Source organism: Hemicordylus capensis, chromosome 6, assembly GCF_027244095.1.
Source record: "Hemicordylus capensis ecotype Gifberg chromosome 6, rHemCap1.1.pri, whole genome shotgun sequence".
NCBI classification, from domain to species: Eukaryota; Metazoa; Chordata; class Lepidosauria; order Squamata; family Cordylidae; genus Hemicordylus; species Hemicordylus capensis.
Window position 1 is genome coordinate 31,638,392 of NC_069662.1, and position 27,966 is coordinate 31,666,357.

Genomic DNA, 27,966 nt, shown 5'->3' on the forward strand with positions numbered 1-27,966 from the left:
CAAGGTTTTTTGCCTTTAGTGTCTCTCTTTTTAAAATAACCTAATATACTGTTTTTCACTGGTGATATTTCCTAACATTTGCTGCAAATGTTAAAAGCCAAGCCACAATTTTTCAGGAAGTGTTGCAAATCAAATACAAGTATTATAACAAGTCAAAAGGCAGATTCATTTTGTTTTACAGAGCTGTCTATGAGGTTAATGTTCCTGTGACCACTGAATATTTAAATGCATACTTCCACAGGATGAAAGAGACGGAGTCACCATTTACTTTTGGTAATTAATCTTGTATGACTTTAGAACATGTGCTCATGCTATGGTTGCCTCTTGATGACCAATTTTATGTGACACCTATCTCTAGATGGTGCTTTATGTGACTTGTCTCCCTAGATGGTGCTCCAGTTCTGTGACAGTAAAGCACCACCTGGGCTAGAATATGATTATACATGGTTCCTCCGAGCAGCCCAGTTAGCAGTATGGGGAACTCCTCACCAACTGTTCACCATAAACAGCACTGTGAGAACCAAAGATCAACTGGAACAATATATAGCATCTTTCCCACATGGTGACTACAATGTATCTTTTATTTGAATTGCCTCATGTCTTCTCTGTACCTAAAAATGAGATTCTGAAAACTGATCAATTCCTGAATCAGTTCTCCATGATGAATTCACAAAGAGAGACCTTTCTGTAATGGCTCCTCCACAGTTATGGAATCCTTTCCCTCTATTTCGCTCAAGGTGGGCTATGTAGTCATACCTATAGAAAAATAATCTCTGTGTAGGGAAAGAATGTGTGAAGTGGGCCAAACGTTACATTGTTGTTCTATTAAAATGTGTTAATAAAATCTCCTGAGGACTACAATGTTTCCACATTACCAACTTTATTTTCATGGCACATAGGAAGCTCCTTCACACAGTGAGAAATATAGTTTGGAAGCTCTGCACAATCCCATATTCTAATTGTGTGTGAAGGAAAAACAAGGTAGTAGGCCCCGGCAGTGATTGTCTGCTAGTCTCCTGTTGGGTACAAGTGCTTCTCCTCCTACCTCACTCAGCAGCTGGATACAACCAGGTTTCAGGAGCTGCATGCACTCCCGAGAAGCAAGTTTGTGGGTGAGGGAATGTCAGGATGAGGACCAGGAAGTGGTCATCTGCTCCATATGACCCTGGTAGCTCAGTGCAATTAGCCAACCTCTTCCAATGAGCATAAAATCTCAGACCACCAATGCTGGTTGCTCCTGCTGACCAACTGGGATTCTATGCAGTGGATGATCATCTTCTGGCCCTCTTCCTGGCATTCTCCTCACCCACCCAACTGCTTTTTGGGAGCACATGCAGCTCCGAAATCCTGGTTGAAACCTCCTTCTTCTGGGATTGGGATTGAGAGAACACAGCTCCCTTCCCTCCACTCTATATATTCATGAAAAATTAATGCTAAAATCCCTCATAAAACTCCTTTGGCATCCCTTAATATTCCTGAGGTTTTTTGTTTTTTAAGCAGAATCCCTTAAGAAAATTTGCAAGAATTTGCTTTGAAGTTTGCTTTAGGCAAAACTGACAGCCAGTTTTGTTGTCAGAATGTGGTGTGGAATGCCTCTGAGAAATGTGTGGAATGCCTCTGAGAAATGGCGTAGTTGCAGCAAAACTCCTTGAATTTTCTCCAGTTTCTCAAATATTTTCCCCCAGAATCTCTTTGAATTGTACTTTAGTGGCAATTCTATCACCCTTCTTAGAAGAGAGCTAGAACAAATTGGTTGGAAATGCAAGACCCAAACATTCTTGGTTTAAACTAAATTATTTTACCCCATCAACTTATTTGTATTGTTTCTTACAGATTTTATCCATCCTGAAGATGCATGAACAAATGTGTTTTAAAGAAATTTTGTTAGCTATCTTCATATTTTGTGCTCCCATGTTTATCATTTCAATATGACAAATGCAATGAGAAGTCAACCATGGAGGAACCAAACAGATTTCACAGAGTTCATCCTCTTAGGATTTGGTGATGTCCCTGAACTGCAAATACTCCTCTTTTTGGTGTTTTTTCTGATCTACATTGGAACAATGACTGGGAACATTATCATCGTCATTCTTATTACATGTGATCAGCATCTTCACACCCCCATGTACTTTTTCTTGGGAAAACTTTCATGCTTGGAGAGCTTCTACAGCTCAACCATCCTGCCCAGAATGCTAACTAGTTTCTTAACAGGAGAAAGGACCATTCCTGTTTGGGGTTGTTTTTTGCAGTATTATTTTTTTGGCTCACTGGTGGGTTCAGAATGTTATCTGCTGGCTGCTATGTCTTATGATCGCTATTTAGCAATTTGTAAGCCTCTTCACTACTCAGCCTTAATGAATAATACACTTTGCATACAGCTTATGATGGGATCATGTATGAGCTGTTTTCTACTTAACTCCATAACAACATATTTGATGTCCCAGTTATCTTTTTGTGGCCCTCATATTCTGGACCATTTCTTTTGTGATTTCACCCCAGTGATAAAGCTTGCCTGTGGTGACACCCATAGAATGGAATTAATGGCTTTCATCCTGTCCTCCCTGATAGCTCTTGTTCCATTTCTTTTGACCTTGTTGTCTTACAGTTGTATTATTTCCACTATCCTGGCAATTCCATCAACCACTGGGAGGCAGAAGGCCTTTTCTACCTGTTCATCTCATCTTTCTGTGGTTATAGTTTTCTATGGGACACTTGTCATTGTCTACATGTTTCCCAAAACTAACACACTGAAAGACCTCAACAAAGTCTTTTCTGTCTTTTATACTGTTTTAACCCCCATTGTCAATCCCATTGTATACTGCCTCAGAAATAGAGAAGTAAAGGAGGCTCTGAGTAAGCTTATCAGCCAACCGATTAGTTTGATAAGGGGGAGGGTTTCATTTCATAATACACTTAGATTACAATGTTAAAGGAGTTCCAGTTATCACCATTTAGGGATTCTCTGTTGTGTGAGTTCTGTTCCAGAAGTTCTAGAACAGAAATGACCAACTGATGGACCTCAGACTGGATAAAGCAATTTTATCTTTCCCAGTTTGCCCTGATCAGGGTGCAAAACAAAACAAAACAAAATGCAATATTTTGCTCAGCTGCAAGGAAAGATGGCAATGAGTCTTTGTGTATTTCTTAGGGGAGTGTAAGCAAAAAATGGCTGGCATCCAGACAAAGCTAACCTGCATCTCAAAAATTTTCATGCATGCAATAAGGAATAGGTGATTTCTCCTAAGTTTTCCTGCTCTCCCCAGCCCAATGTGCCTCTCAGAAATATGTTCCTGAAGGTCCTGCAACCCTCAGGGACATATTTTCAGGGGTATATTTTCAAATGCAATGGGGAAATGGCTTCTTCCCCCATTGTGCATGTGAACTATTTTGGTGTGTGCAATGTTATTCTGGATGCCAGGCAATAACCTTTGTATCTCATGTATATTCTGAAAACCTAAGGAATCTCTGTAATACCTTCATGAAGCACATTCATTCATTTCACTATTCAGTTTCCCTAGAATTAGCATCTTCAAGACCACAGTCTTTTGAAACTTAGTTCAATGTCCGAAGTATGTTAGTTTGAGCCTGGTCATTTGTGCCTTGAGTGAAAGTTCTGGTTTGATTTGTTCTATGATCCATTTGTTAGTTTTCCTTACCGTCCATGGTATCCTCAAAAACCTTCTCCACCACCAAAGTTCAAAAGTGTCAATACTAGACAGCTTCATGTGTTAACATGACTGGGTTCTTTATTTCTATATGTGTATACGTGTCTTTAAGATTTTTCCCATAGGGAATAATGGGGATTCTAGAAAACTTATAGCTCCATGTTAGAGGCACCAGGGTGGCCCAGAGTGGGATGTGGTGGGTGGTAGTGCCCAATGTGTGCAAGGAAGCTACCACCCATATTTCATAGGAACTGAGCAGGGCTGATTTTTAAATTATTTTTGAAGTTAAGATCTTCCCCATAGGGAATAATGGGGGCTTCAGCAGTCCCATGACTGCACTTGAAGTGCACCGGGTGGGCCCAGTGTGAGTGGTGGCATAGTTCACATAAGGTGCCAACCACCCCCATACCCACAAGCCCATGGGGTACTGGATTTTGTTATCTCTGAGGTATTCTGAGTGTAGATTCTCTGGTAGCAAATGAGAGTGGATTCATTTTCAATAACAAACCATGAATCCACTCTCATTGCCTACCAGAGAATCTACACTAAGAGTTTGGCCGCCCTTACTTTATTGGATAGCTTTTCCTCTAGATGGGAATATGCAGTGGAGAAGAAACTTCAGTGATATGACCTCCCATTCTCGGATCTGACTCACATAGGTATTTTTAAGGCCAAATAATTAATTCATCAGCATCTTTGGTATATTGCGCTTCAATAGGACAGGGCATGAACTACACATTGTGTGGTTGTAGGAAATCCCAGGCAAACCTTATCCCCGGCTAATTACTTATACAAACTTACCTCCCCTAAGTTCCACCATGCCTTTACTTTGGCCCATTTACATGTGTGGCTGTTTTGGATGGTAGATTTCACCATATGCCATATTCCCAATGGCTCTGCCCCTGCTGCTCAGGCATGATTGAATCAGTGGAACATATATTATTGAATTGTGTTTTATAGAGATATATGATCCTTTCTTATTGGCCCAATTCTGTTACATTATCCAGGCAGGCCAGATGACTTTCATGTAAATTCCCATCTTTCTCACTCTGATGCTGAGATTACCTACTGGGCAGCCAAATTTTGTGCCACTGCTTGTAATATCAGGAAACAAAGGGTTAACCCCTCTGTTCTGTAAGGAACATATGCTACTCTGGTGGTGGGTTGGTAGTATCCCTTAGTATTCTTTTTATTGTTTAATATCAGAGTATTTTAAGTAATGTAGCTTGTAACGGTTGATTATTGTACTTGCTGGCTGGTCATGGACCGTAATTGATTTGATTTGATGATTAAAAGACAGGCTAAAAGTTGGGTCTTTAAGTGATCTGCTTGTGCAACAAGGATGGAGGATAGCTTTGCACATTTCCTACAACATGTATGGATAGAGGAAGAGTTTCACAGCAGGAGGCATATAGAAGTTCATCCTGTTGCACCAGCCCAATGCTAGGCTGGAACACAAGCTCCTGACTTAGCAGAACTAGCTAGTGCAACATTCTTACTCTAGTGCAACACACTAGTGTAGCATTAATTGGAATGTCAGCCACTAGCTGAATATTGTGGCCTTAAAATACTCCATAGCACATCACCTGGCACTCCAGCTGCAGAGACATCTCCTTCACAGACTACATCTCCAAAACATGACATCATAATGGTGCAGGAAACCTGGACAAATGAGAATTTAGCTCATACTCATTAGGAGCAAAAGCTAGCACAGTATGCGGTAGACCCAAAGGCAGACTGGGGATGCTAATCTCTACCACCTTATGCACAACATCAGCAAGACTCCCTCCATTTAAGCTTTACGCTATGGCAGTGACAATTCATTTCACAATTAGCTAAAAATGAAGAAAAGAGCCCAAGATTTAGATTAATCTCATTTCCGTGTAAGAAGTTTCTTAGAGTTCTGTTTCGGCCTCAGAATTAGGATATAACATTTGGGGATAAAGATACAGCCAAGTAAGCCTGCACCAGAGACCAAGATGGAGAAGATCTCCACCGCTACCATGTATTTCCCTTTGGTGCTCAGATAAGTGGGCATGAAGCAAACCCAAACACTGCAAAATATTATCATGCTGAAAGTGATAAACTTGGCTTCATTAAAGCTATCAGGCAGGTTCCTTGCTAAAAAGGCTACAAGGAAGCTCACCATGGCTAAAAAAGCCATGTAGCTGAGAGCACAATAAAACATGTTGAAAGACCCTTCATCACATTGGATGATGATTTGTCCACTCTGAGAGTGCATGTCTAAGACTGGGAAAGGAGGATTTGTTGCTAACCAGACAGAACAGATTCCAAGTTCACCAAGGAAAGAGACTAGGATAATGGAATTGGCTACCCCTTTTCTCAGCCACTTCCTCATCTTGCTTCCTGGCTGTGTGACCTGGAAAGCCAGAACCACAGTGATGGTTTTAGCCAGCACAGAAGAAACAGCCACAGAGAAGATCACAAGAAAAGTTGTTTGCCGGAGAAGGCAGGTCACTTTGCTGGGCTGGCCAATAAAGAGAAAGGAGCAGAGGAAGCAAAGCAGGAGAGAACCGAGGAGAATATAGGTGATATCCCGGTTGTTGGCTTTGACAATTGGAGTATCTTGATGTTGCACAAATGTTGCCAGTATGAAAGCTGTGACAAATGACAAAAACAAGGAGCTGACAGCCAACACAAGTCCCAAAGGTTCTTCATAGGAGAGGAAGTGTATAACTTTTGGAATGCATTGATTTCTCTCCATGTTGGAATGCTGCTCATCTGAGCATTTGTCACAATGATCCATATCTTTAAAAAAGAAAAAAAATACTGATTTTTTAAAAATTCAGTTAATACTGAATAATAATGCTGAATATTATTCTGACAATACTGAATAATAATAGCACTGAATAATAATGCTTACCTGCTGCTGCTACTACAACAACAAATAATAAACTTTGTAAATTTAATTAATAATATTGTAGATCTTGATTTTCCTTAAAAACAGATTCCAGAGTAGTTATCAAAGATAAGTTGCAAAGGAATGGAATCTTTATTACAGTCATCGACCAAACAGGAATATAACACAATGAGGCTCTACACACTATCGCTGTGTGGAGTCGGGAGGGGTTTGGTGGGGAGAGCAGGTCATGGAGCCGGTTAGGGCGTTGGGGATCCGGGGTTGCCTGACCCCTGGAAATCCCAGGATGCCCTGCATAAGTGCATGGGGCATTCTTGGGAGACCCCTGATGCTGTGAGGCTTGTTGTAGCATACCAGTTGGGGGTCTCCTCGTGAGTCATCGTGAGTTAGCAAGAGGAGGGCTACTTTGGCGGTCTAGCTGCCTGACTCAACCGCAAGCGTGGTGGTTCTCAAAATGGGGGGGGGACAGACTTAGCTCCCTTAGTCCAGTTTTCTTCCATCATGTGATTAGCCTTACTAAGTAATAAGCTTTAGAAATCGTGATTTTGCCAATACTTTCTTACAGAACACAGTTTAGAATATAAGAGTGCATAATACAGCCGACAACTGCTTCCTTACACAACCTGCAAAACAAAATTTTGCCACCTTGGTAGAAACAGTAATATTACTGCAAAGACAAGGTAAACTGTCAAAGAGCACAAAAATTAAGTATAAGCAATATTGCAACCAATGGGGGAGGGGCAGGACTAAAGCAGCATGGGGAAAAAAACAATAAGAAGGCCCACCAACAACCCATTTACCAGATCCCCCAAGTTTTCAACAAACTGGGGAAAGAATCCATGTGGCCTCCATAGGGAGATAATGTGCAGGTGCTAAAAAGGCAAAAGCCTGTCTCTGTTTTCCAATAACCTTCTCAGGCAGACCATCCTAATAGGTCCCTCACCCCTGCAAAGGTGGGAAGTGATTGTAAGTCCAACCTTAACCAGATGGTGGTCCATCCATGACAATGGGGAAATTACAGGAGTCTCCACCCATGGAATACCACCCTGATCAGAGTGAAAGACCAAATCAAGCACATGACCAGAAATGTGTGTCAGTCCCAAGACCACTTGGGATAAGTCCATGGTGATCATGACTGCTATGAACTCCTGAGCCGCCCCGGACAAATTAGTCCTGAAATTAATATTAAAATCCCACAGCACCACAAGCCTGGGGGACTCCAACACCAATCCCAGAACCAAGTCCGTCAGCTCAGTTAGGGACTCTGTTGAGCAGCGGGGCGATTGGTACACCAATAGAAGTCCCAGTCTATCCCTGGTCCCCAGATTTAGTACACACATTTGATATGGTCCGACACTTCAACTGGGATCCTGGTAAGGAGATATTATTCTTATAGACCACAGCCACTCCACTTCCCCACCCATGGTCCCTCACCCACTCCTCAACAGAGTACCCTGGAGGGAGAAGCTGGGACCAGACTGGTCCACCAGCCTCCTCCAATCAGGTCTCTGTAATACATACCAGGTTGGTGCCTTCATCCAGAAGCAGATCCTGGATGGTTTCTGATTTTTTCTGGACCAACCTGGCATTACAGAGGAGCAAGGCAAGGTTCAAAGGGTGGTTGGCACTGCTCCCAAAGGTCAAAGAGCTGGAAGGACAGCTGGAAGGGGAAACAACTATTAGATTTCCAATTCTCCTTCCCATGACATGCCAACTTTACTTCTTCTGTTCTGTTCTTGAGTTTGGGGTGGTATAAAAATATGTTAAATAAATAAATAAATAAATAAATAAATAAATAAATAAATAAATAAAATAACATCTATCCACATGGCCACAATGGCACCTCATGGACCCTGTTCTGATACACAAAGGAATCAAACAAGGATGGATACAGGCCCCGCTCGTTTTCAACTTTTACATCAGTGAAATGGTGAGACACCTTAGTAGCCCAGACTTTCACCCTGCCAAGCTGGCAGATAGATGCATTACCTCCCCGCTCTTTGCCAATGCTGCTGCAATTTTCTCTAGGACCCCTATAGGTCTCAGAAGAGCACTGACGGCTCTAGCACAGTACTGCATGAAAGATCAACTAGAAATCAACTATCAAAGAACTAAAGTCATGGCTTTCGCCAGAAAACCCAAGTCACATCACTGGAGTATAAATTGCCACAAGGTCAGGCAGGTCTCTAGTTTCAAATATCTGGGAGTGGTTCTATATGCTTCTGGCTCAAGAAAGGCCCACTGTGACCACTTTGCCCTCACTGCTCAGAGGAGCTCCACCACCATTCTAAAATTATTATGGACCATAGGGGGCCATTATGTACCCACAGCACTCAAATTAATTGAGGGCAAGATGTTGGTGCAACTCCTCTATGCTGCCCCATTGGGGGCCCCTTTCAATCTTGCCGCCTTGGAGCTGGTACAGTCCAAATTTCTAAGAGTAGCCCACCAAGTGCCTCACTGTGTCTCAAATGCCGCCCTACACTTGGAAACGGGCATGATAAAGGTTGTGGCCAGAGTGCGGCTGTCCATTCTTAAACTCTGGATTAAACTATCCCTCAACCCTCAGGGCTTGCCCATATGAACCTATTGGACAATTTTCACTTTTCCTGGAAAAGGGCCATATGGACTAAATTGTCACTCCTGGGCTTTAAACCCCCCCCCCCCGTTGCTACGGGTCATGGTCAGGTAAAAACAGTAATCAAATAGAGGATAATGGACACTGATTGCCAGGCTGACCTAGACAGAGTTCTGTCCTTCCTGTCCTTGGAAAGGACCAGATGCTCTGCCGGCCCCGCCGCATACATGTCACAGCTAGAAACCCCAAGCCACATAAAGGCTTATACCCTCGCACTTTGTCATGCTCTTCCTTCTACCGTACTGGAAGGCAAATACAGAAAGATCCCAACTGCAGAGCGACTTTGTCCCTGTGACACTGGGGAGGTAGAAACCACAAAACATGTACTTTTCTTTTGCCCCTTTTACAGAGACATTCGAGCCAAGCTTATATTTATGCTACTTCACAAGTACCCTATCAGTCCAAACCATGTCTATACCTGGTTTCTGCTTTCAGATGAAGACCCAGCCTTCACAAATAACACTGCCACGTTCTGCATGGCAGTAAGTAGTACCCGTCGGGTTGTGACAGCCAGGCCAATCCCTTGAATCACCTCTTGCATAGTATTAAACCGCTGACTATTTTATCTTTTTTAGTGTTCCTATTCAGATGCCTTATTTTACATACCCCATTTTAGCCACCACTTTTTGCATCCTATATATTTCACATTTTATATGTTCATAATTTTTTATTACAGCTCTTAAATAACTTCACAGATACCCTCAAAGGATAGCAACTTTACAGTATTAAATGACTTGACTAGCAAGCCAGAGGTTGCCAGTTTGAATCCCCGCTGGAATGTTTTGCAGACTATGGGATACACATATATCAGGCAGCAATGATGTAGGGAGATGCTGAAAGGCATCATCTCACACTGTGTGGGAGATGGCAACGGTAAACCCCTCCTGTATTCTACCAAAGACAACCACAGGGCTCTGTGGTTGCCATGAGTCCACACTGACTTGACGGCACACTTTACCTTTTATACTAGAGCAGTAATTTTATAGTAATATAGTAATATAGTTTTATGGTTCCATAATTTGTTTTCATTACATTTCATATGCACATAATTTTTAAAATACAGTTGTTTAATAATCTCATACATACCCTCTGCTTTAGGGTAGCTGTTTTATTGTATTATAATATAGCTTTATACTATTAGAGTAGTAATTTTATAGTAATATAGTTTATGATTCCATAATTTAATTTTATCATATTTTGAATCATGTTGTACTCTTCTATCTTATGGTGGTCTTAGACCGTGATTTGATATATCCACATGGCAAATTCAGACACCAGGAGGATTTGGAGTAGGACTGCTGAAGTTGATCTGAGTAACATATGGCTGGGAGCAATCCTTCAGGTACCTTGGTTCCAGATCTTTTAGGGCTTTAAAGGTAAAACTGAGCACCACAAATTGAATTCAGGAAAAATAAAATATGGAGCAAAACTGGAGTAATATGCCTAATCAGCCAGCCCCTATAAGTAATTGGACAACAGCACAATAAGATGAAGCTCATGCTTCTCATGCAACCCACGTCAGTTTTAGGCATTGCTCACCATTGTAGGGATAAGAGATCCCTGATCACTGGATACCTGTTTGGTTGGAAATTGTCCCTTCTGGGCATGGAGTGCAATCATAGCAGCAAACTGGTTTCCCCTCTTGAATTTTCCGGATGTAGCCAGAGTGGCAGCTCTCACAGCATGTAGAACGGGGCAGCATCTAATCAAAAACAGAATAGCTGGCTATGATACTTTTGCTATATAACTTGTTTTGATTAGACTAGCAGTAGCTCAGAGAGTGCAAAGAGACGAATTCAGTGCTGGGCTGCTGCATAAATGTCAGGTGATCAGCAGTATACTACCACCTTATGTCTGCATGAAATAAATCGAGGCTGTTCTCATGAGTGTTCAAGACCAGGTTAGGGCAGCAAAGCCCAGGGTTGGCTGCCAATGAGAACCGCTCGGAGTGCTGCGGCTCCTGGCAGCAAACCTATGCACTTAACCTGGGTTAACAGCTTGTGTGTTGGCACCAGCTGCTCCCAGCACTGGTGTTGTTAGTTAGTTAGTTAGTTATTCGATTTCGGTTGTGCATTGTGGGATATCCATGGTCCAGGGAGACACTGCCTGGGGCAGTTGCGGACTGTCCAGGCATGCTTCTAAAAGTGAAGTCCCTGTGTGTGTGAAATCTGTCAGCCTTTCCCCCCGTTCAAAAAAATTCAGGAAGGAAAAAGGAGGTGGGCTGGTATGAAATTTAGGCTGGCTTCTCTGGTGAGGGGGAGAAAAGGGTGACCAGGCTCAGAAGGTGTGGGGAGAGGGCCGCACAGCACTGCCCTCAAATGAAGGCAGCGTCTAGCATTCCCCTCCTCCACTGCATGACTGTCAACAGTTTTTATACTTTTTTGTCACCCCTCCAAGTCAAAATAATCACTCCCTCTTTTCCAGGATGTCTCCAATTTGATAAACAGAATCAGGCCCGGCTCTCCAAATCTCTCTCCTGCCCTGCTAGGCAGGGGGCCAATCAGGAGCCTAGCTCTTTGCCTGTCCAAATTCAAGATAGAGACACTTTTCTTTGTTTTATCAAGCTGGCCCTGGCTTGTGGTCATTTTGGTCTTGTTGATGTTCTTCAGCCCAGAGACATATGTTAGATGGATAGAGAATGTTACATAAGCAAGGGCGGGAGTTTCAGAGTTATATGAATATTTTAGCCCCAAAAGCACGGCGTAGGCATTCTTATCTATTTGTGATTTCTTATAATTTCCTAAATCAGCTAGATATGATGATGCTTGACATGTCAGACTACTTCTCATGATTGGTTTTAGCAAGTCACAAGAGGCCCAAGGCTTTCTCCAAGGCAGTAAACAGCTTCAAGGCTGGGAGTGAGTAGGGGGAAATTCCCCTTCTTTCCCAGACCCTCAAGTATAGGCATTTCTGTTCACTGGCTTGGCTAAGAGGGGAAAAATCAAAGCCAGTTTTCAGCTTCCTGCCAAAACAACAATTGAGCCACAGGCCTCAATCTAGCCTTTTGGCTTTTTGAGATCGCAAAGCAGGCCCTGGTTCTAAAAAGGGATCCACCCAACTGTTTGTATCATCTTGTGGCCTAGTTGAATTTTGAAGGCTATTGACAGGAATAACAAAAGTCCTAAGGCCCATTCACACATTACACTGAACACTCATACTACAAGTGTGTAGGCTACAGAGGTACAGATCTGTACACAAGTAAAATCATTTACATGTTATACTGAACACAGATACAGAAGAACACTGACTTCATATCTATACCATGCATTTGAAGGGCCTGTATCCAGGTTCACTTTTAAAATGAACACAGGTACAGTCATTCACACATACCACGTGCACACATGTACAGACATTTGTACACTCATACTGCATAATGTGTGAATCGAGTTCTAATTAGAAAGAATATGCAGACCAACATGTCACAGCATTTATCATATCACTAAGCTCAAGATATACAAATTGGCTGTCATGATGAGTAACACTTCTCAGAGTAGTCCCAATGAAATTAAAAGGACAAATTAAAAATAAATTCAGAATTAAACTAACTGACCTGGTTGAACCAGTTGTTCCATACGAGTGCATCATCTTTAATGATCAACTCCTGGCCTCCTTGAGGGTTGATCCTTCCAACTTTCACCCGAGTAAAGGATTGATTGGGGAAGACGATGCAGTTCACAATGTCATACCCAGCTGCAGATTCTTGGTTCTCATTAAAAAACACCTCATCCCCAGCACTGTTGTTAAACCTGATGGACCTCAAAATGCGATGAAGCTAGATGAAAAAGAGAAAGCTTAGAGTCTGCGAAGTGCCCAATAGAGGGGTTTCTTATAAATGTATTGAAGCTAAATTCATACTGAATTTAGCTTCAGCAGTGTGAAGCGCCATGATGGGTTTTGTGGGCAGAGTGGGCTTGACCCACTTTTCCCAAACAGAAGCCGGCAGATCGCCCCGGGTGGCCGGATCGGCCACCCACAAGATTACTGGCTCCATCACAGAGCTGGTTGGGGCAGTGGGGATCGGGGGCATCCTGGCCCGTGGAAGTCCAAGAATGCCCTACGCATGTGCGTGGGTCATTCTGGGGAGCCCCCGATGCTGGGAGATTTGTTGTAGCCGCCCGGTCAGGATTCTACTTGTGAGTCACTGCAGCACAGACCCATGCCGAGGCAACACATGATCGAAAAAATGGGGTTAGCGGAGCATGTGCTCCACTAACTTCATTTAATGGGGGGCATTTAGGAGGGCTGGCTGCCAGGAGCCACACGGCTCCCATTGCAGCACATGACCAGCCGAAACCGGGCTGGGCTCCCTTAGCCTGGTTTCAGTGGTTCATGGGAACAGCCTCATTATGTGCAAACAAAAGTCTTGGGTAGCTTAAACTCTTTCTTGCATAGGCAGTGAACAAAGACGATGTGGGGCCACAAACAAGTTTTCTATATTGACTAAAGATACAGCAATTCAATTGCTTGCTTTCCCAAAAAACTCTCTATGTGTCTTTTGGCCAGTTATCATCAGAGAGCCTAACCTACCTCACAGGGTATAGTGAGGATAAAATGAGGTGGAGATAGGTAAACCCTGCCCATCTGATGGAGGAATCACCAATGCAATGTGAATGTTGCATGTTGCATTGTGTGATGCCTGGAGGCCAGAACAAGAAGTTCCCTCTACGGAGCCCTCCACCCTACTCTGTGCCTCCTGGAGCTTCACGGACCAGAGGTGCCTGTGTGGGCACATGTGAGATGCACCAAAGATAGACAGTTTCATCATCTAGGGAGAAGGTATGTTAACAGCAGACTTCCCCGCTGCACCCTTCCAGCCTTCCCCAAGCAATCGTAAAAATTGCCTCAAGATTTCATTGTGTGTATGATGGAAGCAGCTATAAAACAGTAGGTCTGGAAACCTGAAGAATATTTATTGTAGGGGGATTTGACAACATACAACATAAAAGAAAGTATGCCTAGCCGTCCTCTGTTACTTTATGATCATTACTAGCCAAGGTGTATCCTGGAATCATGGAGTCTCGAGAGATTTATAAAACACTCTCTCTCTCTGTGTGTGTGTGTACACACGCACACACACATATAACTGTGTTTATTCAACTGTGTTGCAGTTAATTTAACTGCAGTTTATTTAATTGCATTGTTGATTTTAAGCAGAGGGCTGGTTCAGACATCACACCGAGCTGCAGTTAACGCCTGGCTCCATCCAACATCCCTAAGCATCAGCAGCACATGCTTTCTCCTCCCAGGCCCATATGACTGCCCACTTCCAATCTAGGTTAAAATTAATGACGCTCAGTCATGATGAATGAACCCACTGATCTTAATATTTTCTAACCTACTTACTACAAATGAACTGATATCTGTAACTCACTTAAAACCTTGGGTTCAGATCTCAGTTTCTTTTAATTATGCAGGTTAAAATCAACGATACTGAGCTGGGTCTCACAATCCGTGAGACCCGGTCTCTTCGGGTGAGCAGGGAGGGAGCCCAGGATGGCCGGATCGTCCACCCACACGATAGCCAGCTCTGTGATGGAGCCGGCAAGGGCTGGGGAGCTAGGGGGCCACGTGCGAGTGCGCAGGGCATACTGGGGGAGACCCCTGGAGCTGGGAGGCAGCTTTTCATCTCCCCTCCAGGGGACTACTTGCAAGTAGCCACAGCGCGGAGCCGCACCGCAGCTACTAACAGCCAGATAGCCCGGGTTTGCAGAGCGCTCGCTCCGCAAACCCGGACTACAGGGAGGGCTGCAGGAGCAGGTTACCTGCTCGGGAGCCACCAGGCTCGCAGCCGAGCCCGGTGGATCTGACGATCGGGAAAAAGCAGGCTAGGCTTTCCTAGCCCAATTTTCCCCGATCGTCAGAATAGCCCCATTGATCGTCAGAATAGCCCCATTGTCAGTTTTGATGTTGAAACCAATCTTGGTTTGTTTTAACATAGATTGGAAGTGGATGCTCACACATCTCTCAATTCCATCTCTCCAGCAACAACGTGGATATCAGCCTACCCAATTCAAGGCAAAGTGTTTGACAAGTAGAGAATGAGCCCTTCCTCACAATTACATGAAAGGGCTTGAGAGCAGGAGTTGGGGAAGGCTGCAGGACCTTACCTTTCCCACAGACAATCCTGCTGCTATCATTCGTGCCCCTCGGCATGCGGATCATGCACCCAGACATTCTGCTACTGCCTCTGACCTCAGTGCGGTGGTGTGAGGGTAGGGAGGCATTGTCCCAGCCCCTTAACATCCCACAATGCAACACATGAGCGTGTGGGTGCATTTTGGGGATCATCCTGGCCAGGAGCCCTGCAATGTCTCAGCACTGGCTGCAAGCCCTGTAGTGTCTCAGCACCAGCTGCACCTCAGCTAATTGGTGAGCTTCTTTGGCAGATAATCCACCGAGGCATGCCCTGGAATCAGAGCCGATCCTGGCAGTTCTTATGTGCAGCCTAACCTGGGCCAGGTGTCCCTAGCCCAGGTTAGGCTGTGTATGAAAACAGCCTCAATATGTGCATCACTACAAGATGCATGGAGAGCAAATAGTTCCATGTGACTTAATTATGTGAGTGAAGCTTCCAGGAAAGTGTGTGTGTTTGGTGGGTGGAGGGAAGCCATAAATAAGATAACCAGTGTACACTACTGGAAATGGGGTGGATTTGGAAGTTGATGCCTGCTGCCACTTGTGTGGTCATCTACATGGATATCCTATCTTATCCTGATATTCTAGGGATCTGTTGAGAAGGAGCACAGGATTTTAGCATGCTTTTCTATAAGTAGTATATAAACATAAGCAGCTTTTTCTAATATTATTTTTGTAGAAATTTCTATTGAACAATTGATCCAAACTTTGGGCTATCTCTATCACAAAATTGTGTCCTAATGGAGAAGTTACCTCCCATTGTTGCATATTCAACAACTGCAATCTGTCTTTTTTCCTCCACACTCTGTCCTTGGAACCAGATGTGTATATTTCATCTAAGGCATGTCCCACAACATGAACAGCATTGTAGGTACTATAGCTATGTCCACTCATGCTCTTTTCAAACACAGCTCCTGGCAGAGACTTCATCTGCTCTTCCCCTGTGCATTTGGTCTGAACCATGGTGAATGGCATCTCTGAGATACGATGTGCACTCTTCCATACATCTTTGCAGAATTTCTGAAATAAGAAGTTACCATATGGATGCTGAGGGTTCAGAGTCTGAAGGTAGTCCAGGAACCCTGGCACGTCATTTGTATGGATTGTGAAAGACAAAGCACCATGGAAGGGTTTTAGAGACCAGAAACCCTTAGAATCCATGGCAGTAAAATCCCAGTTGGCAGTCAAAAGCCAAACCTTCCCTATGAGAGCCCATTTTGCCTTTTGATATTTTAAATCCATCCATATTGTTAATGTAATTAGGGCATGAGAATCCCCATATACAACCACCACATTTGCTTTAGTTTGAGAGAATGTGCTCTCTATTTCTTCCAACTGTCCTTTGATTTCAATGAAGCTGAATGTTGCAAATACCTTTTGTGTGAAAGCAATACAAATCCCATGCTTGGTGAGCAATGACATCAGCATCAGCACAAAGCTTTCTCCATTGTCATCATCTGGAGCAACTAGGCCAATCCATTTCCATGCAAAATGGTGGAGTAATTGGATTATCCCTCTAAATTGTGCATCTTCATTTGGCACCATCCGATAGAAGAAAGGGAACTGGATTTTATCACCAAGTGATGGATCAAATGAACCATAACTGAGCTGCAGGAAAACACATACCAAATATGAGGAAATGGATTTGTAGGTACAATCCTCCCAGAAACAGTGGCTGAAATCCTGGCCAAAGAAGGGCTTGAGGAACAACATTGCACTCATGTAAGACTGTTCTGCTAGCTAATTGTGCTAAGTGTGAAGCTTGCATTATAGAATAATGTTGTACTACTGCAAGCATGCTTGTGCTTGCACAATCTCGTGTTTTAGAGAGAAATTTTGCAAAAAGTGCAAGAGCAGAATCTACAAGTTCTCCTTTCTAGTACAGCTATGCAATCTTCTTGCACTAGCGCAACTTGCTTCATTGCACAAGTGCTTCATTAGTAAGTATGACCCCATCCATCCAGAGAAAATGAGTGATGCCTAAGGCCTGTTGAAATCTGGGAGACTTTAGCTAGTCATGACTCACTTCTCTTAGCCATTTCTTCACTGCTTTGGCCATCAAGAATAAAAGCACTATACAGTAATAAAACATTAATTGTTAACACATAACAACATGCTAATAAGAACAAATCCACCCAACACAATTTTAGGATATAAGATGTAAGGCCATTTGCTCTGCTGGATCAGGCCCAAGACCAACGGGTCCAGCATCCTGTTTCTCACAGTGGTCCACCAGATGCCACTGAGGAGCTTGGCAAAATATAATTTACAGTAAATCTGTGAGGAAATGTAACCCTGTATGTATGTAGTCCTCTGTTGGATGGGAAATGTATTGGATTACTTTTGGCCCTGGCAGGTTGCTGTAGGGAAGTGTCTATGAGGGAGAGACTGTGGGGAATAGGAGGAGGAGATCTTGAGAAGGAGGGAGATTAAGGGACAAGAAAAGGAAGAGCAAATGCAGCTTTCTTTCCAGCATCATTAATTCAACCGCAGAGTAAGCACCAGGAGCCAGGGAGGAGACTGGGGCCTAAGAACTGCAGAGAGGCTTGAGGAGCAGCTACTTAATTGATCTTGTGTGGATTAGAAAAGTGTGGGTTACAGATGGGAAACACATCGCTGCAAGAGGGGAAATACATCACTGACCCTGTTCAACACCAGCTCAGGTGGGGAGTCCATTGAGCTGTGAGATTGGCAATACACCAATAGAATCCCGATCATGTCTTGTTGATTGGAGTTCATAGGCATGCTTATTATATTATTGCTGGACAGGCCCATTCTTTAATGTTGTTGCACCCAGAAACCATAGATCTCTGAAAGTTTGTGCAAATATACCAAGACCCCTACCTGTGGTATTTTATAGATGTCCATAATGTTTGATATTTGGATGGATGTTTTAGAAGCAAGTCCCCCAACAATGGCCAACAGTTTCTCCTGGGTGTCACATTTATAATTTGGTGAAATTGTTTCTCTCGTAGAGAGAATTTGCAGTATGCTGAGATAGGTCATTCTTCCCACATAGCAGTTGTCAGTTATGCGAAAACCAAACGTTATGTTGGGTAAGAGCTTAGAATTCTGGTTGATCTCTCTAATGGCAAACACAAAGGCCAAGAGATGCTGGTAGTTCTTAAGTTGGAGCCTAGAAAGTGAATTGCATTGAAGTTTTAATCTGTAATATAAACTTGTTATTTGAATAACAACACACACACACACACACACACACACACACACACACAAACACACAGGCTTTCAGTTTGCAAGCCAGCTTATTTCTCTGTGACACTAGGATTTCCCTAGCTCTATGAGGTCTTATTCTCCAAACTCCATTGGTCTACGAAAAGCTGGTCTTTTGGTAGCAAGCATGAATAGTCCCCTTTGCTAAGAAGGGTCTGCTTGCTTAGGATGAGAGAGAGACTCCTGCTTGCAAACTTGGAAAAGTAGTCTGTGTAGACAACACTGAACTAGATGGACCCATGGTTTGATTTGCTAAAAGGCAGCTTCCTATGTCTATGTCCCCCTATGAGTGTTGTTCTGTATTTTCTGGGACAATAATGTATTATTCAGGGATTTGGGATTTCTTTGGTGGTCTGGGCAAGACCAGGAACCCACCTGTGAAAACACCGGGGGAAGCTATGACTGTAGTATTTTAGGGCACTGTACGAACCGTGATTCGAACTGCGGTTTGAGCACTGTTTGGGAACAGGGAACAGGAGCTTTAAGAAAGAGAAGAGAAGGTCCTTATCTACTCTCTGTCACTCTATGCAGCTTCCTGCTGGCCTTGCACATGTCCCAAGTATCCCCACGCAGCTCCAGCATTCACATGACATCTGCACATGCATGGGCATCATTTGTGTGGTCAGTATGGTATTGCTGACTATGCAAATAGTGTCTGCACATGCGTGGATGTCATGTGTGTGCTGTGCTGGTGCTGTGCTGGGGTACTTGGGATGTGCACCACCCAACTGGAAGCTCCCTGCTCCGAAATGGTGCTTAAAACACAATAGATTCAAAAATGAGGTCTCATTCCCCTTGTTTCTAATAGGAGAGTTTGTTCGGTTTTCTCATCTTTTGTGGCTTGGTCTGGGAGCTTCATGTCAGTCAAACCTTTTTAAAAAATCTATCTGTGGATGATGAAGGTGGAATCTGAAACATACAACTAAAATTTGGAAATTTGGTTTCATCTAACTACAGTATCTCTGCAGTTGTCAGTCACCTTTTTAATATGAATGAAAAACCAAAACAAACAAGCTCCTGAACATTACATCACATACATTCTATGACCGTCACTGCAGCTGTACTGCAGTTTCCTTTGGATCCTTCAGTATGTTGGGGTTGGTTTCAGAATCCAATTTATTGGCAAAAATCCCCACAGATGTCTTTTTTAAAATGCTAGAAAAAACCCCAGATAGATAGGGAGCTGTGAAAGTTACCCCACAGGTTAGGATGGCCCCACTGGTAAGGATGGCTGGACTCTGTGTATCTCTTAATGATACACAGAGAATTTGATCACCTTTAAAAAAGGAATTAAGTAACTCAGAAATTGTACTCACAGTGAATCATGGAAGAAAAGTGATGACACATCTGAAAATCTCAGGGGAAGTGATGTAACATTGGAAAATCTTCCACTTTTGTGGGAGCAGCCCCTTTACCCAGGAGCGGGGAAAGAATCAATGACTGTGACATTGTGCAAGAACCTGACAGCAACCTGGTTAGAGAGGCCTGGTTCAGTTGTGCAAGGAAGAGCCACCAATGGGCAAGAGTCAGGGTGAGGCAGCAGCATTGCACTGGGTGTGTGCTGACGATGATGCAGCCCGGACAATGCTGTGCAACAGAGTGAAGAGACTCCAGCCAAACCTGGCATGGCAGGTGGAGGGAGAAAAGGATATGGGGATAGACAAGACTGAATATTTAACCTTAATAAAGGCAGAGGTGATGGGAGCAGGCAGAGCCTGGTGGGGCATGCAGATTGCTCCCTGCTCCGCAAAATGGTGGTGGCCAGGGATGAGAGGGAAGGGAGTCCTAAGTCTTCTGGGGATAGGCTAGGATGTGAGATAGCAACCCCAATCAGCTCCTGGCTCAAGTAACCCAGGACCCTGAGCATTCTGAGGTCATTTCTCCAATGGTCGGGAACAAACAAGGACCCAACCAGCAGACTGTTCTCCCTGAAAACCCTTTTTAGTACAAGGTTTGCCTATACTAAAAAATACCATGTATTACAGACAGATTTACATGGCAAACCCTGAAAATTTTGGAAAGGCAAGGAATTAAAGTGAATGTGTTTTGTACAACACCAATGACACTAAAACAACAATTAGTTAACTGCAACTTGTATGATAGGAGATGTGATGTACCAAAAATTTGTGTTTGGGGGTGGGAGCGAATTGTGGAAAGAGAGGTGCAATATGTACAATTCAATGTTTAGGTAGCGCTTCATTTTATATTGGCGAATCTGGTGGACCTCTGAAAGATAGATATAGAAAACATCTAACAAATATAAGGCATTGTGCACAGAGAACAACACCCTGGTCAATGCATATGAGAAAAAAGCATGAAGGCAAAGTAGTGCCTACTAAAATAACTATTTTGGGGACTGAAAGGAATTTACAAAAAGGAAAATAAAGGAAGCATTATTTATAGAAAAGCTGAGACCAGATGTCTGTGTTCGAGAGGCATTGGCTGACGCTATAAGATTCAACAGCCTGTGAGAAAACCAGGGGATTCCCTTCTCTCTCCCTGCCTCCTCTTCCCTCATTCTCCCTCCCCAGGTCATGGAACAGAGTTTGAAGCTATTCACACAATGGGAGAAAATCGGGCTAGTCCTGCCCTTAAACCGATCACTCCGCAAACCTGGTTTTTCTAATCGTGTGTTGCTGGGGCACGTAGACCCCTGGCCGGGAGGCTCAAAAGCAGCCTCCCAGCTTGGGGGTCTCTCCAGCATGCCCTGCACACTTGCACAAGGCATGCTGGAACTTCTGGGGGGCGCATGGCCACCGATCCCCCCAGCTCCTGCTGGCTCCATAACAGAGCTTGCAGTCCTGTGGGTGGCTGGTTCAGCCACTCGGAGCAGACTGACTCCTCGTGTGCGGGGTTAAGGGGCTAAGCCCACTCTCCCCGCTAACCCTTCCAAGGCACATCTCCTTGATCGTGAGACCTGCCTCTTTACCCGGTTAAGGAATTTAACAGCTGGTGAACAGAAGAGGTCTTTTTCTGTGATCAATTGTGAACTGATGATCACATGTATGCTGAAACGTGTTTATTGGTTTGTACCATCTTTTATTCTTGTGCAATAAAGGGCCTTTATGAAGAGAACTACAACATTCTTTTTCAATTGTTAGTAAAATAACCAGCTAAAGACATTTTAAAAAATAAATAAATGCATGGGCAGGCATGGTGAGCAAACCTATAGATGGCAGGAAACATTCCTTCCCCTCCCCACCGTCTGCAATCAAGGGAAAATATGTGGACTCTCATCACCATTTGGGGTCAGGAATATCTCCACCGTCTGAAATGGTCAGTGTTGGGCCTATTCATCCTGTTACATCCCTAGTACCTTTAGTATAACATCAGAGCAACTGAAGAAGGCGGAAGCCAAAAACATATTGTGCATTATATTTCTGCTTAGTTAATCAACAACAAATGTATACTATTCTTGTTGACTAGCATCTCCCCTCTGGGATCCAGATAATACTGGTATGAGTTCTGTTTGCAGCTTTAAAAATCAATCAGTTTCTCTCTCCCCCCCCCCGTCCCCCCAACATTTTAAGAATTTGTCCTCTTTCATTCCATGCATAGAAATTCATTCACAGGGAAGCTGGGGCTTGCCTGTGGGATCTACTGTTTCTCTATCATAAGATCAAATGATGAGAAGTAGCTTTGGGATTTTTTCATGTGTGTTTCTTCTTTCTCTTTTAACAGAATAAAGTAATGGAAATTCATCAAACCTTTCCAAAGCATACTATAAGTGTTAGTGCTTAAAGACTAATGCTGCACTAATAGAAATATGTTACATTAGTGCAAGGATTTTGCACTAATTCTGCTACGCTGAGGGCTTGCATTGCAGACTAGTGTTGCTTGGCCAACCTGTGACACACTATCTTCTATGAAACTTCCCCAGACCATATACGAAATTATGTTCCCTGTTGGGCACTACAAGCAGAACTCTGGCATAATAAGAAAAAGAATGCAAGAGACTAAGCAACTTTGAGCGTCTGCTCAGTGATTCGAGGTTCTTATGCATCTTTGTTCATTTTGCTGCTTAAGTGTTAGTCTGAATATCAACCATATGACACGTTCATTGGATCTGCAGCAATGTCACTGGACATGCAATCCAGTCCAGTCCAGTCCAATCCTTTATTACACTCAAAAACAAGTACAAGACAATACTTACATACAGAAGCCCAGCAAAATAAACCCTCAAGATTGGGATACTATAGTTAAGCATCAACATAGATCAACTAGATTGAGTTCTTAATGAGCTCCTGCTAAATTTTACTGGCTATTAAACAGAAATTAGCCACATCATATATTAAGTCATTCTGGTCATTTAAGAGATAACCAAGATAAAACACCATTGGACCTTGTATTTGCATCAAGGAAGATATGCATTAGAAGAGTGTGCATAATCTACGGGAAAAAAGAACTGCTTACCGGTTGAAAATAATATTTAGACCCCCTGGAGTTGTCTCAAATTTCTGCTGGGCAGTGTTGACAAAATGGAGAGAAAACACACCACTGATTATATGGTCCCCCATCTCATAATACTCACGTAAAGCATCACAATTATTTCCTGGAGGACAGGGAGAACTCAGACTTCCTTGGACAATGTAAATGGGTAGCATTAGCAACAGAAAGGGAAGCATTATCTCTCTGTGATCAAGCAAATTTTCTTATCTAACTAGAGCTAAAATCCTCTTTTGCCTACTGCACAGATGTTCTCCCTGATTTGTGATAAGTAAACAAATCCAGGCTGCACATTTGTATCCAGACAGCTCTCAAACTAACACCTCATGCATCTTTACGCTGAGAGCTCTGGACTGCAATGTGTTTCACCCATAATTCTTCAAGTTACCAGGGATGCCAGTCAGGTAGCAGGAGATGACAATGAGTGATCCCAAAGCATTTCTATATGACACTACTAGTTCCTCCCCAGGCTGTGGATTTACATAGGAAGTATCGGTAAGGACAACAACCTTCCTTCAGAGTCCAACAAGCATCTGGACTCTGAACTGCAAATGACTTCTTTAAATAAGCTAAGTGTTATTACTGACTGTTATTGTAAAACCCAATAAAAATTTTAAAATGCAAAAAAAAAAAAGGTGTTATTACTGACCATGTTGAACATATCGGAAAAATAACCATCATTAGGCTCTTGACAAGGAGAGTCAATGACAGTGCTTTCAGTAATTGTAGAGGTGATAATTACCTCCCCACAATTGCAGTGGCTGCACTGACATAATGCAAAAAGTATATGGTGTCTGAAATATTCATGTATGATCCAGGGAGGGAACTTTTTCACCTCATGGAGCACATCTGAACCCAATTCTAATCTCTCTACTCCAGGATTGTGGCTGACATACAGAGCAAGGATGCACTGGTGCAGTGAGAAAGCAGTCTAACCAAACTTCCCAGTTAACTATACCGTTGTAGTTGGAAAGCAGAAAATTTTGACATTCTCCCCTTCCACAGGAAGCCTTTTGTGCCCCCCCCCATATGTTCCTGAGGGCCACACAGCCCTCAGGGACAAATGTTCAAGAGGAACTTTGGGTTTCCTGGAGAACGGGAGGATGTTGGGGCAGTGGGTTGGGGGAGTAAGCCTCCCTGCTGCACTGGTACAGGTTGTTGGGAGATGTTGTTTGGCTGCTCTGCATCCATGCTCTGTAAGTTAGCCATTTACTTTAACCTGTTAAATGCTTGAACAGGCTAATATCTTCTCTCTCTTCTTTTGCCTCCCAGTTTCCTTGTATTATATTTTGAAATCAATGGACACCCTGGCTATACATTTCTGAATATTCCATTGGTTCGAGGGGTAATGGTCCCAGAAGGTTACAAGACTATTTTTAATTTTTATTTCAATTTTCAAATTTCTCTACTTCAGCATCCCTAAATAGTTCTCTAAGTGTGGATAACATGCAGAGGTGAAATTTGACCCTGGAGCTTCCTAGATTCATAGTTTTAGCTACTTCTCTATCCACCAGTTCTCAGTGGCTGCCTTCAGACATCACACAAAACCAGAGGCAACCCTGTCAGAGGTTAAAGATTTGTGCTGTCAGAAAAACCAGCAGCAAGCCACCAAAATTACCCCTCCTCTTAGCCGAGGTTAATGGAGCAAATGCTCTATTAACCACGGTGTTCTGCTCGTTTGTCACCATGGAGCATGGTGACACATGAGTAGACCCCCGACCAGGAGGCTACAAGCAGCCTCCTGGGCTCGGGGGTCTCTCCAGGATGCCTCACGCGCTCGCATGGAGCAACCTGGAACTTCTCCTGGCCCTTGGAAATCTGAGGATACCCCACACATGTGTGTGGGGCATTCTGGGGAGACCCCCAGAAGGTTTGTTGTAGCCTCCCAGTCAGGGGTTTCCTCATGAGTCACCATGACACCGAGCCATGCCATAGTGACTCACAATCGCCAAAATGGTGTTAGTGGAGCACTCGCTCCACTAACCTCATTTGGTGGAAGGAGGATTAAGTGGACTAACCACCGGGAGCCGTGCAGCTCTTGGCAATTCTCACAGCTGCTCAAAAGCAAGTGGGCTTCCTTAGCCCGCTTTTGAGTGGCCATGTGAATAGCCTCAATTAATCAGAATTATATTGCTAATCCTTTCACTTTGCCAATTTATTCAAGAATGATGTCATCCATTTTAACCATGTCTCTGAAATCCATGGAGAACAAATTTGATTCTAGCCCTTCTCACTGCATCTTTTACCTCTTTGTTTCTTAAACTTTATATAATAGGGTTGTGTAGAGGGGTCAGGACTATATACAAGAAAGAGAAAATTCTGCTAATCCCTCCCTGCCACTTGTTTTTTTGGTAGTACATAGACAATAATTAAAGAACTATAGATGAGATGAGCAAGTGGGAAAGGCCTTCTTTCCCCCACTTTTGTATGGCATTCTTAGGATGCTAGTGATAATGCATGTGTACAACACTACAGTTAATAAGAAGCAGGGGAAACTATTTACAACAGAGACTATGGAGCCTAATAATATTATCAAGCTCACATCACTGTATGATTGTTCAATGATCTGAGGATATTCACAAAAGAAATTGTCTATTTCATTGGGACCAAAGAAATACAGCTGTAACATCAAACTGATTACTAAAGTCATATATGCAAATGCCCATAGCCATGACCCAGCTGACAACTGAAAGCAGAGTTTTCTATTCATAAAAGTGATATATGGGAGTGGCTTGCAGATGGCTAAATAGCGATCATATGACATTGGTACCAATAGGCAGCATTCAGAGACCACTAAGGTATCAAACCAATGAAGTTGACTGAGACAGCCATTTAATGTAATGGTTCTATCCCCTGTCAGAAACTGGCCAACATCCTGGGGAGGATCGTGGAAGTGTAGCAGGTCTCCAAAAAGGGCCGGTTTCCAAGGAAGAAGTACATGGGAGTGTGAAGGTGATGGTCTGAAATTACCAGCAGAACAATGATTATATTTCCAGCCATAGTCATATTGTAGATGATTAGGAACACCAAAAAGAGAGGGATCCAAACTTTGGAATCGTTCCCAAATCCCAGAAGCATAAATATGGTTATGGTTTCATTGCCTTCTATATTTTCCATAGCTACGATCACTGAAAGTCAATTACAACATCATTAAGATCTTCAAAGGTGAAACTATCACAAATCCTATTAACTAACAGAAATGTATATTTAAATATTATTTGAATTTCTGTGTTCAGTGTATGGGGCAGGTACTTACGATCAGACATCAGGTGGAAGAGCTCCCAGCTGCAATTCCAGAGTTGTGCATGCTCCTAGGAATGGATTGATTGTGTGTATGGGGTGGGAGAATGTCAGGTGGAGGAGCAGGAGGTGATCATGTACTACAAGCAATCTTAATCAGGTGGCATGAACAGCTGACATAAGTGATCTGAGATTTTATGTTTGGTGGTGGAGGTTCAGCCTGATCAAAATGGTTGTAGCACACAATCACTTCCCAGTTCTCCACCCAAAATTACCCCCACCCACATGAGCTGGTCTTGTGCTTGCATGCAGAAGGTTCCAAGTTCTTTCCCTGGCATCTCCAAGATAGGGCTTCCTGCAACCTTGGAGAAGCCACTGCCAGTCTGTGTAGACAACATGAGCTAGATGGACCAATGGTCTGACTCAGTAGAAGACAGCTTCCTATGTTCCTATCAGGAGTTCCTCTGCTCAGCTTCTGATCACTAAGATACAGCCCATGATGATGGCATTTATAGCCATAATGCAAACATTTAGCAATCACAATGGATAGTAATAGCTACTTCTTTGGAACTATCTGCACCTGCGATGCCTATAGGTCATCATGTAACCTTCTTATTAATATGGACCTGCTCAGCTCATGTATTTTAAAACAACAACAACAACAACAACAACAACAACAGAGAAGGAACAAGGAAAACAAGAAATTCTCAGAGTAACATTTTTGGCTGGTAAGTTCAATGTACATTTCTTCCAGGCAAGACTATTGTGAATCAGAGCAGAAGAACATGATCTTAATCAATTAGTTGTGATCCAGTGTTCATTTTCTGCACCAATGTCTGATGGAAATACATGAATATGTAGACTTTTCTCCTTCTGTAGTCAACAATGGGAAAGTCCCATCTAGCCTTTTATTTGTTTGCTTGTCACATTTTTATACCACCCAATCGAATAGTACGGGGCAGTTTACAACCAATTAACAATCAATCAAAATAAGAATTAGAAAAATTAAAAGTTAAAACAATTTTAAGCATTTTAAAAGCCATTGGAGGCCAGCCTTATACAAAGAATCGTAAGGGCTTTCTTGAAGGCCAAATTAAGCCTCAAATTTCCGCAGGGAGTGCATTCCACAGTTTAGGAGTGGCTGAGGATTAGGCCTGTTCCCAAGTTGCTACTGGACAAACTGGTGGCAGCAGGAGATGGACCTCTCCTGATAACCTTTTTACTTGGTGGGAATCATGCAGAAGGAGGCACTGTTTTAGGTCACTCAGTCCTAAGCTGTTTAGGGTTTTAAAAGTAATAACCAGATCTTTGTATTTCGACCAGACACGTATTGGCAGCCAGTGCAACTGTTTTAGAACAGGCCAACTATGGTCCTTCTGCAATACCTCTGAGACCAATTTGGCTGCTGCATCTTGAACAAACTGACATTTTTGGACCATGTGCAAAATCTGCCCTACATTTGTCATTAGCACTGTAGAGTGATTATAATACTATTGGTTGAATATAGAGTACCATTTGCAAAGTTGTAATTTAGCGAAGTATGATTCAGTGGCAAGCTAGCAATCAGTATTTTTTTCTGGCAATGTGGAAGGAAAACTTTACCACATTGCACTTAGTCAGACATCCTGGGGAGCAAGCAAGTGTTAAACTTTTCATTTAATGCCCTTGGAACTGCAATATAGTTGACAAGCTTACCAAGAGGTTACAGGCACACCATGGCGAACTACCAT

At 43.1% G+C, this 27,966-nt stretch overlaps 2 protein-coding genes across 2 annotated transcripts; one reads left to right on the top strand and one right to left on the bottom strand.

Moving 5' to 3' along the window:
• The first annotated feature begins 1,940 nt into the window (after positions 1 to 1,940).
• On the top strand, positions 1,941 to 3,234 carry LOC128331203 (olfactory receptor 6B1-like). The gene is made up of 2 exons (XM_053264554.1): positions 1,941 to 2,853; positions 3,149 to 3,234. Exons 1-2 carry the CDS (start codon positions 1,941 to 1,943, stop codon positions 3,232 to 3,234), a joined length of 999 nt encoding a protein of 332 aa, XP_053120529.1.
• Positions 3,235 to 5,538: 2,304 nt separating this feature from the next.
• LOC128331204 (vomeronasal type-2 receptor 26-like) lies at positions 5,539 to 27,966 on the bottom strand. Its single transcript, XM_053264555.1, has 6 exons — positions 27,932 to 27,966; positions 18,164 to 18,455; positions 16,073 to 16,927; positions 12,735 to 12,956; positions 10,760 to 10,886; positions 5,539 to 6,434 (listed from the first exon to the last, which is right to left on the bottom strand). The coding sequence occupies exons 1-6, from the start codon at positions 27,964 to 27,966 to the stop codon at positions 5,539 to 5,541; spliced, it is 2,427 nt and encodes an 808-aa protein (XP_053120530.1).

Excerpts from the sequence above, each read along its gene's own strand:
- LOC128331203 (XM_053264554.1), top strand. The coding sequence starts at position 1,941 with ATGAGAAGTCAACCATGGAGGAACCAAACAGATTTCACAGAGTTCATC. Across the intron at positions 2,854-3,148 it reads AGAAGTAAAGGAGGCTCTGA|GGGAGTGTAAGCAAAAAATG; the intron begins GTAAGCTTATCA and ends TGTATTTCTTAG.
- LOC128331204 (XM_053264555.1), bottom strand. The coding sequence starts at position 27,966 with ATGGTAGTTCGCCATGGTGTGCCTGTAACCTCTTG. Across the intron at positions 16,928-18,163 it reads ACATCTATAAAATACCACAG|CTCAGTTATGGTTCATTTGA; the intron begins GTAGGGGTCTTG and ends GTTTTCCTGCAG. Across the intron at positions 10,887-12,734 it reads GGAACAACTGGTTCAACCAG|ATGCTGCCCCGTTCTACATG; the intron begins GTCAGTTAGTTT and ends GTTTTTGATTAG.